This window comes from Salvelinus fontinalis, chromosome 28 (assembly GCF_029448725.1).
Source record: "Salvelinus fontinalis isolate EN_2023a chromosome 28, ASM2944872v1, whole genome shotgun sequence".
Classification (NCBI taxonomy): domain Eukaryota; kingdom Metazoa; phylum Chordata; class Actinopteri; order Salmoniformes; family Salmonidae; genus Salvelinus; species Salvelinus fontinalis.
This window is the reverse complement of record NC_074692.1, coordinates 35,950,683-35,964,530: the sequence shown is the minus strand read 5'-3', so window position 1 is coordinate 35,964,530 and position 13,848 is coordinate 35,950,683. Positions and strand designations below refer to the sequence as shown.

The following is a 13,848-nucleotide window of genomic DNA, read 5'->3' as shown; positions in this document are numbered from 1 at the left end:
ATTAGAATGCCGTGACAAGATCCTGAGGCCCATTGTCGCTCGACTCGTGTCATTCATCTGCCGCCATCACCTCACGTTTCAGTATGATAAATGCAATGCCCCATGTCACAAGGATCTGTACACAATTCCTGAAAGCTTAAAATGTGCCAGTTCTTCCATGGCCTGCATACTCACCAGACATGTCAACACCCACTGAGCATGTTTGTGATGCTCTGGATCGACCTGTAAAACAGCGTGTTCCAATTCCCCGCCAATATCCAGCAACTTCGCACAGTCATTGAAGAGGAGTGGGACAACATTCCACAGGCTACAATCAACAGCCTGACCAACTCTATGCGAAGGAGATGTGTCGCGGTGCATGAGGCAAATGATGGTCACACCAGATACTGACTGGTTTTCTGATCCACACCCTTACTTTATTTATTTTTATTTTTAAAGGTATCTGTGACCAACCAATGCATATCTGTGTTCCCAGTCATGTGAAATCCATATTAGGGCCTTATAAATTTATTTCAAATTGACTGATTTCCTTATGAACTTTAACTCTGTAAAATCCTTGAAATTGGTGCATGTATATTGTTGTTCAGTGTAGCTACATAGTGAGCTGGCTAATCATTCAGCTCAAAATGAGTTGGTTTGTTCTTACTAGCAAGCTTAGCTACGAAGCATTGGTTAACCCCATTAAACCATGTCATTTTATCATGTCATTGTCCATAAGCACAATGATAAACTCACCTCTTTTGTAATCTATGGCCATTATGAACTGTGCCACTGTTCGGTTTTGCAAGCAAACGAGCTACGCGAGGCTAGCCGGAAGTGTACATCTCGCAAACGCAGCTCCATGTTCGGGGTGACGTGAATTAAGTTGAAGCTTGAAGCGTTTATAAACCCCCATTACAAAACCCCTTTATACCTCAGTGCCTATAGTTCTTCAGAAATCATTCATAAGCGAATGTCATGTATTATGAAAGGGTTGCAACAAAAAAGAAGCCAAGTTTTAAAACGTTCATTTATAAGTATATCTGTTTAGAATATATGTATTAGTTCTAAAAAATGACTTTAAGGAAGTACCTTTAACGTTATACCTTGTATATTGTGTAACAAAGTAATGAGACATGAGTTAATTTAGGAAAATTGTTTATAAAAAAAAATACATGTTCCCAGCTCCCACAACACACTGCAAAAGGTACAACACTTCCTTGACACCACTATTCACAGGAGTCAGACATCTTTACGTCACCAATAAATAACTTATTTAAAGAGTCTAAAGTCAGTTTGAATCAGAGTTGGGGTCAATTCCATTTCTATTCAGGAAGTACACCGAAATTCCAAATCAAATTCTCAATTAACAACATTCGGAATTGGAATTTGGTTTACTTTCTGAATTGACACCAACCCTGGTTAGTCACACACAATTAAGTGTTTCAGACAGCAAAATCCTGCATGGAGGTATGGACTTGTCAAAATGGAGACTGAACATGTCGAGGTGGAAATGTGTGTTGCCTGTGTATGTACTCTGATTTGAGAAGTGTTGTATTGATGTATCCATTTGACTAACAAATCTGTTTTACATGTGCAAAATGTAAAATGATCGCTAAGAAGAAAATGAATAAATACAACAAAAATAGTGCAGCATTGTCTAGTTTCACATGGCTTGTATTTCTAAAACAAAAAAGTGTGTAATGTGCATAAACTTAAAATGTAAAATGCATTTCAAACATTATGGCTTAAACAATAATGTTGATTATCCATACAACTAACCGTTTCAAAACGCTCAATACATTATGGTTGCCATTGTACATAATTCATTTCATGCGATGGTTTATTTCATATAGATCAACTCAGAAAAGGGGAAGAGCAATTATTCACCTAATCTTTAGGATTTTAATCTGCTCTATTCTATGCCAATAATAACAAGATAAATTGTAGACTGACATTGAAGTCAATGCATAGCAACTATAGTACAACTCTGAGCAAATATTCAATGAAGGAAAATATATTCCCTACTGCTCTATGCTGGTTCATTTCAGAGGCAGTGTCTCCCTCTAGGGGTCACGTATAATATTACACACAATTGCATCTGCTAATGGTACAATACATTCTTTCCAATCATTAACAACCCTAAATTCTGTTGAGTGAGGAAGCCTACTCGTCCTGCATCATCCTGGTCATACAGTCCTGTTACTACCACACGGTCCCTGATGGCAAAGCTATAACAACTGTTCTCTTCATATCAATTGTTATATAACCCTATAGCATTGTCATGACCACCGCACTAATAAAATACAGTGCTTCATAACTCCCTGATCGAATCAACCGTTGACATTGTAGAAGCTGAATAACAGCCTACCAAACTGTTATTCGTTACAGGCTAAAACATGGCAAGCCTTACAGATTCAACCATGTGGTTTGGGCATTGCTACATGAATGACACCCTCACGTCACTGAAGGAGCGAGATGTTTCTGTCCTTATCCAACACCCTATAGAAACCATCTTAAAAATGGAGTAGTTCACTATTTTACAACTTTGTTAGATGGTTCCTCACCCTGAATGTAGTCTATGGCGCAGGAGAAACTTATCACCCATAGGCCGTCATAAAATTCTTCAGTTTTTTTATCTTACCCTTTTTCTCCCCAATAGGTAGTTACAGTCTTGTCTCATCGCTACAACTCCCGTAAAGACTCTGGAGAGGCAAAGGTCGAGAGCCGTGCGTCCTCCGAAACACAAGAGAACCAAGCTGCACTGCTTCTTGACACAATGCCCATTGAACGCTGAAGCCAGCCGCACCAATGTGTCCGAGGAAACACCGTAGAGCTGGCGACTGTGTCAGGTGCACTGCGCCCGGCCCGCCACAGGGGTCGCTAGTGCGCAATGGGACAAGGACATCACTGTCGGCCAAACCCTCCCCTAACACGGACAGCGTTAGGGCTTGTGCACAGCACCATGGGTCTCCCGGTCACGGCCGGCTGCGACAGAACCTGGGCTCGAACCCAGAATCTCTAATGGCACAGCTAGCACCACTCGGGAGGCCCAATAATTTGTTCTTTACTGACTTGCCTAGTTAAATAAAAAAATCAGTTTTCATTAATCAGCCATTACCAACTTTAGCCACCGCTAGCTACAAATCTATGGAAGTGATAGGGGCTGGTGAGCATGTTTTTTCTTTTTAAAGGCCAAATCACTTTAAAGTTCCAGCAAACAAAATATAGAATTGATTGTGGGTGATTTGGACATTCTACTTTTTAAAAGCTGCCCATCACTTCCATAGATTTTTAGCCAGCTGTGTGGCAAAAGTTAGCTGAAGTTTGTTGTGGCTGTTTAAAGAAAACCGAACCATGGATTACAGTTTCTCCTGGCCCATTGACTATGTTCAGAGTGAAGAACCATCGAACATTATCTTGTAAAATAGTGAACTACTCCTTTAAGTGTGACTATGATTCTGAGTACAGTCTGATTCTAACCATTCATTCATTACATACAAATAATACAACAATAGACGTTATCTCAATATGACAATGGTATGGATAAGGAATGGAGGATTGCATTCATAGAGATAAAGAGTCTTAGAAAAATCAAGTCAACAACATATGAAGGGCACAGATGGTTAGCTAGATGTGGGAACTGATTGGGAGAAATAGACCGTGGCTTCAGGTGCCACCATAGTCCGTCCATCCATCAAACATATGTTTTGTCCAAAATGGCACTCTATTCCCTACAGAAAACCTTATTTTAGGAAGTGTACTATAATAGGGAGCTATTTGCTGAGATCTTAGCAGAGAATGTCAGCCGAGGAAACCAGGACAGAAAGCGACAAAATCAGGAGGTTTTTGTTCTTCACTTTTGTCACATTTTGGAGGAAAAACAAGTCCCAATGGAGTCCATCATAAATGGTCTGTCTGTCCTCATTTTGCGTTTGTCTGGTTCCTCCTGAAGTAAAACATAACATCTACTTACTCACAGACACACATCAGTCCTATGTTGGGGAAAGGATTTGTTCTTCTTCACGCCGGCTTGCTCAACTTTCCGGTTGATCTGTGTGTCATACATATATATATGAAACACTTTCTTTTTGGTATGTATTGAAAAAAGGGTTTGCACTCTGACAATGAACAAATGAGAAAGTCCAAGGATGTCTACAATACAACTGCTATTACCTGATTGTGCTGCAGAGGCCACCGTAGTTTGGCCCATGGGCACTCAAGAGGCATATGGGTAACATAAATACACTATTTCCAAGTCACTGGACCCTGGGGTGTAATCATTACGCAGATTCTGTTACAAAACATGTTGCAACAGAAACAAAACACATCGTTTCTATTGGACAAATTCTGGTAGGTCCCTTACCGTTTCGTTCCATTTGCTGTTTGCTACTGTTTGGTTCTCAAACGGTTTCCGTAATGAATACACCCCTGGTTGCTCAAAATGTCCAACTCGACGCTCATCATGCATGTCCAAACTAACCAATGACAGAATGATCTCCATGACAACAGCAGTGTCTTTGTAGAGCCAAAATGGTCTCTCAGTAGTCTGGGGAACAAGGAAGTGTTTGATTAAATAACTTTATTTATACCTAGTATAGTTGATATATGAACTGTGTTTTTATAATGGTTTGTAGATATTGCATGTCTGTTGGTCATCAGCGTAGGAGATAATATGGTGGTCCTACCCCCTGCCTATGACTCGTTCCTGTCCCTGCAGGTGGCATAGAACAGAGGGGAAAGGGATCTCTAGGCTAGTCACCTAGCTGGCAGGGGGGAGGGGAGGGGGGGGTCAGAGAAGGCCCAAGAGAGATGAGGGAGGGTGGTACCCCTGCCAGTGTACTAGGGGGGTCAGAGAAGGCCCAAGAGAGATGAGGGAGGGTGGTACCCCTGCCAGTGTACTAGGGGGGGGTCAGAGAAGGCCCAAGAGAGATGATGGCGGGCGGTTCCCCTGCCAGTAAACTAGGGGGGTCAGAGAAGGCCCAAGAGAGATGAGGGAGGGTGGTACCCCTGCCAGTGTACTAGGGGGGGGTCAGAGAAGGCCCAAGAGAGATGATGGCGGGCGGTTCCCCTGCCAGTAAACTAGGGGGGTCAGAGAAGGCCCAAGAGAGATGAGGGAGGCCGATTCCCCTGCCAGTGTACTGGGGGGGTCAGAGAAGGCCCAAGAGAGATGAGGGAGGCCGATTTCCCAGCCAGTGTACTAGTAGCTACTGCATTTGGGAACTGCTTAAGTCTTATAGGGTGCGTTCCCGCCGCACTAGTACCGAAGCCCCGGGTCTCTAAAGTCCTGAGGGAGAATTCAGGGCAAAATGGGGCCTGGGGAGGGAGGGGCATTTCCATTCAGCTCCAAAGGGAATCATTACAGTTGAAAGCGGTTGGATCTGGTTAAAACCGGTAGGGTGTAGTTGTGTGAATAATAATGCTAGTCTATAGTGATGGCTCCAGAGTAGGTGGTCAGTAGCAGCATGATGGCAAAGCCTGTTAGGAGGCCCGCGTTTTGGATGATGAAGGTCACAAGGAAGCTGCTTCCCCCCGCCTCCTCCTCCTCACGACTCACCTCGTTCATCTCCGGGAACTAAGGATAGAAGGGGGGGGGGGGGGGGGGGGGGCAGGTCAGTTCCTTATTGCCCACACACAGAGTTATCCTTAGAAATAACACTGGATGGGCGAATGGTATGTTGTGCTCTATATCTATTCTCAGTGGACACACAAACAGACCCACGACCCCCCCTCATTCCACCGGACCAACACCGACCTTGTCCACCCCACTACGCTCATCCCCTCTCACCATGTCTGCCAGGGCGATGTAGAGGAACATGCCCCCTGCCAGGGCAAAGATCCATTGAGGTGAGAAGCTGTTTCCTGCCAGGATGCCAAAACCCATGCCCAGGTAGCAGCAGCAGGCAGACAGGAAGTTAAAGAACAGAGCCTGCTGGATACTCATCCCAGCATTCAACAAGATCACAAAGTCTCCTGGATGGGGAGAGAGAAGAGGAAAACATCAGCACAGCCAGACATATATCGCTTGGATAGGTGGAAGAGTGCTGGATTCACATAAGTCTACTTCATAAGCCTACTTCATAAGCCTACTTCATAAGCCTACTTCATAAGCCTACTTCATAAGCCTACTTCATAAGCCTACTTCACAAGCCTACTTCACAAGCCTACTTCACAAGCCTACTTCACAAGCCTACTTATACAGTGCACTTGAGAAAGTATTCAGACCCCTTGACTTATTCCACATTTTGTTACGTTACAGCCTTATTCTAAAATGTATTAAATTGTTTTTCCCCCCTCATCAATCTACACACAATACCCCATAATGACAAAGCAAAGACAGGTGTAGACATTTTTGCTAATTTATTAAAAACTGAAATATCACATTTACATAAGTATTCAGAACCTTTACTGAGTACTTTGTCAAAGTGCCTTTGGCAGTGATTACAGCCTCAGGTCTTCTTGGGTGTGATGTTACAAGCTTGGCACACCTGTATCTGGAGAGTTTCTCCCATTCTTCTCTGCAGATCCTCTCATGCTCTGTTTCTCACGGTAAGAGTCCTTTAGGTGCCTTTTGAAAAACTCCAAGCAAGCGGTCATGTGCCTTTTACTGAGGAGTGGCTTTTGTCTGACCACTCTACCATAAAGGCCTGATTGGTGGAGTGCTGCAGAGATGGTTATCCTTCTGGAAGGTTCTCCCATATCAACAGAGGAACTCTGGAGCTCTGTCAAAGGGACAATCGGGGTCTTGGTCACCTCCCTCACCTCTCCCCCGATTGCTCAGTTTGGCCGGGCGGCCAGCTCTAGGAAGAGTCTTGGTGGTTCCAAACTCCTTCCATTTAAGAACGATGGAGGCCACTGTGTTCTTGGGGACCTTCAATGCTGCAGAAGTGTTTTGGTACCCTTCCCCAGATCTGTGCAACGAGACATTCCTGTCTCAGAGCTGTACGGACAATTCCTTCGATCTCATGGCTTGGCTTTTGCTCTGACATACACTGTCAACTGTGGGACCTTACATAGACAGGTGTGTCTTTCCAAATCATGTCCAATCAATTGAATTTACCACAAGTGGACTCCAATCAAGTTGTAGAAACATCTCAAGGACGATCAATGGAAACAGGATGCACCTGAGCTCAATTTACAGTCTCATACCAAGGGGTCTAAAAAACAGTTTTTGCTTTGTCTTTATGGGGTATTGTGATGTCATTATGGGGTATTGTGATGTCATTATGGGGTATTGTGATGTCATTATGGGGTACTGTGCGGTCATTATGGGGTACTGTGCGGTCATTATGGGGTACTGTGATGTCATTATGGGGTATTGTGCGGTCATTATGGGGTATTGTGATGTCATTATGGGGTACTGTGCGGTCATTATGGGGTACTGTGATGTCATTATGGGGTACTGTGCGGTCATTATGGGGTACTGTGATGTCATTATGGGGTACTGTGATGTCATTATGGGGTATTGTGATGTCATTATGGGGTATTGTGATGTCATCAATTTGTAAGTCGCTCTGGATAAGAGCGTCTGCTAAATGACTTAAATGTAAATGTAAATTATGGGGTACTGTAATGTCATTATGGGGTATTGTGATGTCATTATGGGGTACTGTAATGTCATTATGGGGTACTGTAATGTCATTATGGGGTACTGTAATGTCATTATGGGCTACTGTGATGTCATTATGGGCTACTGTGATGTCATTATGGGCTACTGTGATGTCATTATGGGCTACTGTGATGTCATTATGGGGTACTGTGATGTCATTATGGGGTACTGTGATGTCATTATGGGGTACTGTGATGTCATTATGGGGTACTGTGCTGTCATTATGGGGTACTGTGCTGTCATTATGGGGTACTGTGCTGTCATTATGGGGTACTGTAATGTCATTATGGGGTACTGTAATGTCATTATGGGGTACTGTAATGTCATTATGGGGTACTGTAATGTCATTATGGGGTACTGTAATGTCATTATGGGGTACTGTAATGTCATTATGGGGTACTGTGATGACATTATGGGGTACTGTGATGACATTATGGGGTACTGTGATGACATTATGGGGTACTGTGATGACATTATGGGGTACTGTGATGACATTATGGGGTACTGTGATGACATTATGGGGTACTGTGATGACATTATGGGGTATTGTGATGTCATTATGGGGTATTGTGATGTCATTATGGGGTATTGTGATGTCATTATGGGGTACTGTGATGTCATTATGGGGTACTGTGATGTCATTATGGGGTACTGTGATGTCATTATGGGGTACTGTGCATAGATTGATGAGGTAAAAAATCCTTTATTCCATTTTAGAATAAGACCGTAACGTTACAAAATGTGGAAAAAGTCAAGGGATCTGAATACTTTCCGAATGCACTGTAAGCCCAAACATTATAAATCATTAACTTTACTTTCTAGAGGTTTTTTGTTTTTGGGGTGCTGGACCCATTCATTAGACTGTAACACTCACCCAGTTCATGGGGAAACTCCTCACAGAGTATAGCCACGGAGGTGCTGATGCCCTGGAACGTCGAGGCAGTGAAGGATGCTCCGATGGCCAGGCCGTCGATGAAGTTATGGAGCCCGTCGCTCAACGTGATCATCCAGGCCAGCGTGCCGATGTCCGAGTACGCTGTACCCTTCAGCCAATAGCAGCCTCCTCTGCTGTTTCCTCCACCCAGGCTCTGAGAGTCCTGTTGGAGAGGAGAGGTGTGAGGGAGAGTGTAGGACTCACCGGTGGGCTCGGTGAGGGCGTGAGTCAGTATGTGTGATGGCGTGTGTGCGCGCTCGCGCTCTCACACCGGTGGGGTACGTGCTGGGTGAGTATGTGTGTTTTAGAGCTGGGACAATTACCGACGTTCCCCTGCTCTTACCGACACTGCCCTGCTCTTACCGACACTGCCCTGCTCTTACCGACACTGCCCTGCTCTTACCGACACTGCCCTGCTCTTACCGACACTGCCCTGCTCTTACCGACACTGCCCTGCTCTTACCGACACTGCCCTGCTCTTATCGACACTGTCCTGCTCTTATCGACACTGCCCTGCTCTTACCGACACTGCCCTGCTCTTATCGACACTGTCCTGCTCTTATCGACACTGCCCTGCTCTTAGCTTATCCATTATGTTGATTCCTGCTATGAAAGTATCTGCCTTTCCCTGTTTCTCTGTCGGCTGCTAAATGAGCGAGCCACTCTCACTCCCTCTCGCCACTATGAACACGGAGGAGAAAGAGGTGCATTTTGATAAGCAAAGCATATAACTGTTGCTGAAAAACTTAATTTCAAAGCAACTACTGTCCTGGTTACAGAGAGGAGAGTCACAGCTTTCTAGGAGTATATAACTTATCTCTCACCTCTCAATATTGAGTTCATAGCACCACTAGCCGAGCGGAGGACACCAACTGCAGTGAATAGGCCTACATCAAGTAGCCGAGGCCTGGTACCGGAACGTTTAGTAGGATGTTACATTTACTGATACATTAATCAATTAGCCTATATGGCTATCTAGCAACAATATCATATTCAGAGTTATCAATCTAGTGTTTTGAGTTCCCTCTTCCTCAGGTGGTGAATTATATAGCCTATAGGCCAATAGGCCTACGCTTAACGATGTCAGCAAATTCATCTCGGAAGCGACAAAAATAAATCGAATCATTCTGGATCCTATTTCAACAGGTTGCACATCAAAATATCATTAATGCATTCCCAGAATACGTTATATGAAAGTTTATCCTATGATGAAAAAAAAGCTAACTCTCTCAGTTGTCTTACTTTGCACTGGAGAAAAATCCCTGCTGCTAATGGAAAGTAGGATGTAATCATTGTATTTATTGTTATCAAGCAAAAGTTACACATTTATTAAGATATTACTTTTTATCCATATCAACCAGCTCCAGTGTGTTTGTCCTCTCACCAGTGGGGTCAGTGCAGGGGTCAGTGTGTGTGTGTGTGTGTGTGTGTCACTCTCTCACACCGATAGGGTCAGTGCCGGGTGTGTCCTCTCACCAGTGGGGTCAGTGCAGGGGTGAGTGTGTGTGTGTGTGTGTGTGTGTGTGTGTGTCACTCTCTCTCTCCCACCGGTAGGGTCAGTGCCGGGTGTGTCCTCCACCCACTCCTCACTCTCCGTGATAACTTGAAAAGAAGGTCGGCGACATCCGCTCCTCATTCACTACTGAGTCCACTGGTCCCACTCACATAGAACCACCCTACTGAGTCCACTGGTCCCACTCACATAGAACCACCCTACTGAGTCCACTGGTCCCACTCACATAGAACCACCCTACTGAGTCCACTGGTCCCACTCACATAGAACTACCCTACTGAGTCCACTGGTCCCACTCACATAGAACCACCCTACTGAGTCCACTGGTCCCACTCACATAGAACTACCCTACTGAGTCCACTGGTCCCACTCACATAGAACCACCCTACTGAGTCCACTGGTCCCACTCACATAGAACCACCCTACTGAGTCCACTGGTCCCACTCACATAGAACCACCCTACTGAGTCCACTGGTCCCACTCACATAGAACCACCCTACTGAGTCCACTGGTCCCACTCACATAGAACTACCCTACTGAGTCCACTGGTCCCACTCACATAGAACCACCCTACTGAGTCCACTGGTCCCACTCACATAGAACTACCCTACTGAGTCCACTGGTCCCACTCACATAGAACCACCCTACTGAGTCCACTGGTCCCACTCACATAGAACCACCCTACTGAGTCCACTGGTCCCACTCACATAGAACCACCCTACTGAGTCCACTGGTCCCACTCACATAGAACCACCCTACTGAGTCCACTGGTCCCACTCACATAGAACCACCCTACTGAGTCCACTGGTCCCACTCACATAGAACCACCCTACTGAGTCCACTGGTCCCACTCACATAGAACCACCATACTGAGTCCACTGGTCCCACTCACATAGAACCACCCTACTGAGTCCACTGGTCCCACTCACATAGAACCACCCTACTGAGTCCACTGGTCCCACTCACATAGAACCACCCTACTGAGTCCACTGGTCCCACTCACATAGAACCACCCTACTGAGTCCACTGGTCCCACTCACATAGAACCACCCTACTGAGTCCACTGGTCCCACTCACATAGAACCACCCTACTGAGTCCACTGGTCCCACTCACATAGAACCACCATACTGAGTCCACTGGTCCCACTCACATAGAACCACCCTACTGAGTCCACTGGTCCCACTCACATAGAACCACCCTACTGAGTCCACTGGTCCCACTCACATAGAACCACCCTACTGAGTCCACTGGTCCCACTCACATAGAACCACCATACTGAGTCCACTGGTCCCACTCACATAGAACCACCCTACTGAGTCCACTGGTCCCACTCACATAGAACCACCCTACTGAGTCCACTGGTCCCACTCACATAGAACCACCCTACTGAGTCCACTGGTCCCACTCACATAGAACCACCCTACTGAGTCCACTGGTCCCACTCACATAGAACCACCCTACTGAGTCCACTGGTCCCACTCACATAGAACCACCCTACTGAGTCCACTGGTCCCACTCACATAGAACCACCATACTGAGTCCACTGGTCCCACTCACATAGAACCACCCTACTGAGTCCACTGGTCCCACTCACATAGAACCACCCTACTGAGTCCACTGGTCCCACTCACATAGAACCACCCTACTGAGTCCACTGGTCCCACTCACATAGAACCACCCTACTGAGTCCACTGGTCCCACTCACATAGAACCACCCTACTGAGTCCACTGGTCCCACTCACATAGAACCACCCTACTGAGTCCACTGGTCCCACTCACATAGAACCACCCTACTGAGTCCACTGGTCCCACTCACATAGAACCACCCTACTGAGTCCACTGGTCCCACTCACATAGAACCACCCTACTGAGTCCACTGGTCCCACTCACATAGAACCACCCTACTGAGTCCACTGGTCCCACTCACATAGAACCACCCTACTGAGTCCACTGGTCCCACTCACATAGAACCACCCTACTGAGTCCACTGGTCCCACTCACATAGAACCACCCTACTGAGTCCACTGGTCCCACTCACATAGAACCACCCTACTGAGTCCACTGGTCCCACTCACATAGAACCACCCTACTGAGTCCACTGGTCCCACTCACATAGAACCACCCTACTGAGTCCACTGGTCCCACTCACATAGAACCACCCTACTGAGTCCACTGGTCCCACTCACATAGAACCACCCTACTGAGTCCACTGGTCCCACTCACATAGAACCACCCTACTGAGTCCACTGGTCCCACTCACATAGAACTACCCTACTGAGTCCACTGGTCCCACTCACATAGAACCACCCTACTGAGTCCACTGGTCCCACTCACATAGAACCACCCTACTGAGTCCACTGGTCCCACTCACATAGAACCACCATACTGAGTCCACTGGTCCCACTCACATAGAACCACCCTACTGAGTCCACTGGTCCCACTCACATAGAACCACCATACTGAGTCCACTGGTCCCACTCACATAGAACCACCCTACTGAGTCCACTGGTCCCACTCACATAGAACCACCCTACTGAGTCCACTGGTCCCACTCACATAGAACCACCCTACTGAGTCCACTGGTCCCACTCACATAGAACCACCCTACTGAGTCCACTGGTCCCACTCACATAGAACCACCATACTGAGTCCACTGGTCCCACTCACATAGAACCACCCTACTGAGTCCACTGGTCCCACTCACATAGAACCACCCTACTGAGTCCACTGGTCCCACTCACATAGAACCACCCTACTGAGTCCACTGGTCCCACTCACATAGAACTACCCTACTGAGTCCACTGGTCCCACTCACATAGAACCACCCTACTGAGTCCACTGGTCCCACTCACATAGAACCACCCTACTGAGTCCACTGGTCCCACTCACATAGAACCACCATACTGAGTCCACTGGTCCCACTCACATAGAACCACCCTACTGAGTCCACTGGTCCCACTCACATAGAACCACCCTACTGAGTCCACTGGTCCCACTCACATAGAACCACCCTACTGAGTCCACTGGTCCCACTCACATAGAACCACCCTACTGAGTCCACTGGTCCCACTCACATAGAACCACCATACTGAGTCCACTGGTCCCACTCACATAGAACCACCCTACTGAGTCCACTGGTCCCACTCACATAGAACCACCCTACTGAGTCCACTGGTCCCACTCACATAGAACCACCCTACTGAGTCCACTGGTCCCACTCACATAGAACCACCCTACTGAGTCCACTGGTCCCACTCACATAGAACCACCCTACTGAGTCCACTGGTCCCACTCACATAGAACCACCCTACTGAGTCCACTGGTCCCACTCACATAGAACCACCCTACTGAGTCCACTGGTCCCACTCACATAGAACCACCCTACTGAGTCCACTGGTCCCACTCACATAGAACCACCCTACTGAGTCCACTGGTCCCACTCACATAGAACCACCATACTGAGTCCACTGGTCCCACTCACATAGAACCACCCTACTGAGTCCACTGGTCCCACTCACATAGAACCACCCTACTGAGTCCACTGGTCCCACTCACATAGAACCACCCTACTGAGTCCACTGGTCCCACTCACATAGAACCACCCTACTGAGTCCACTGGTCCCACTCACATAGAACCACCCTACTGAGTCCACTGGTCCCACTCACATAGAACCACCATACTGAGTCCACTGGTCCCACTCACATAGAACTACCCTACTGAGTCCACTGGTCCCACTCACATAGAACCACCCTACTGAGTCCACTGGTCCCACTCACATAGAACCACCCTACTGAGTCCACTGGTCCCACTC

General features: G+C 46.7%; 1 protein-coding gene across 5 annotated transcripts in view; it reads right to left on the bottom strand.

Annotated features, from left to right (window-relative positions):
* Nucleotides 1-1,120: 1,120 nt before the first annotated feature.
* slc39a14 (solute carrier family 39 member 14) overlaps nt 1,121-13,848 on the bottom strand; it is a 51,553-nt gene continuing 38,825 nt past the window's right edge. For all 5 annotated transcript variants that reach the window (XM_055887606.1, XM_055887605.1, XM_055887607.1 and 2 more), the window contains 3 exons: nt 8,463-8,685; nt 5,768-5,952; nt 1,121-5,554 (listed from right to left, as the gene is read on the bottom strand). In XM_055887606.1, the coding sequence (XP_055743581.1) occupies nt 5,402-5,554; nt 5,768-5,952; nt 8,463-8,685 (561 nt within the window). In that variant the 3' untranslated portion in view covers nt 1,121-5,401. The remainder of the gene's footprint in view (nt 5,555-5,767; nt 5,953-8,462; nt 8,686-13,848) is intronic.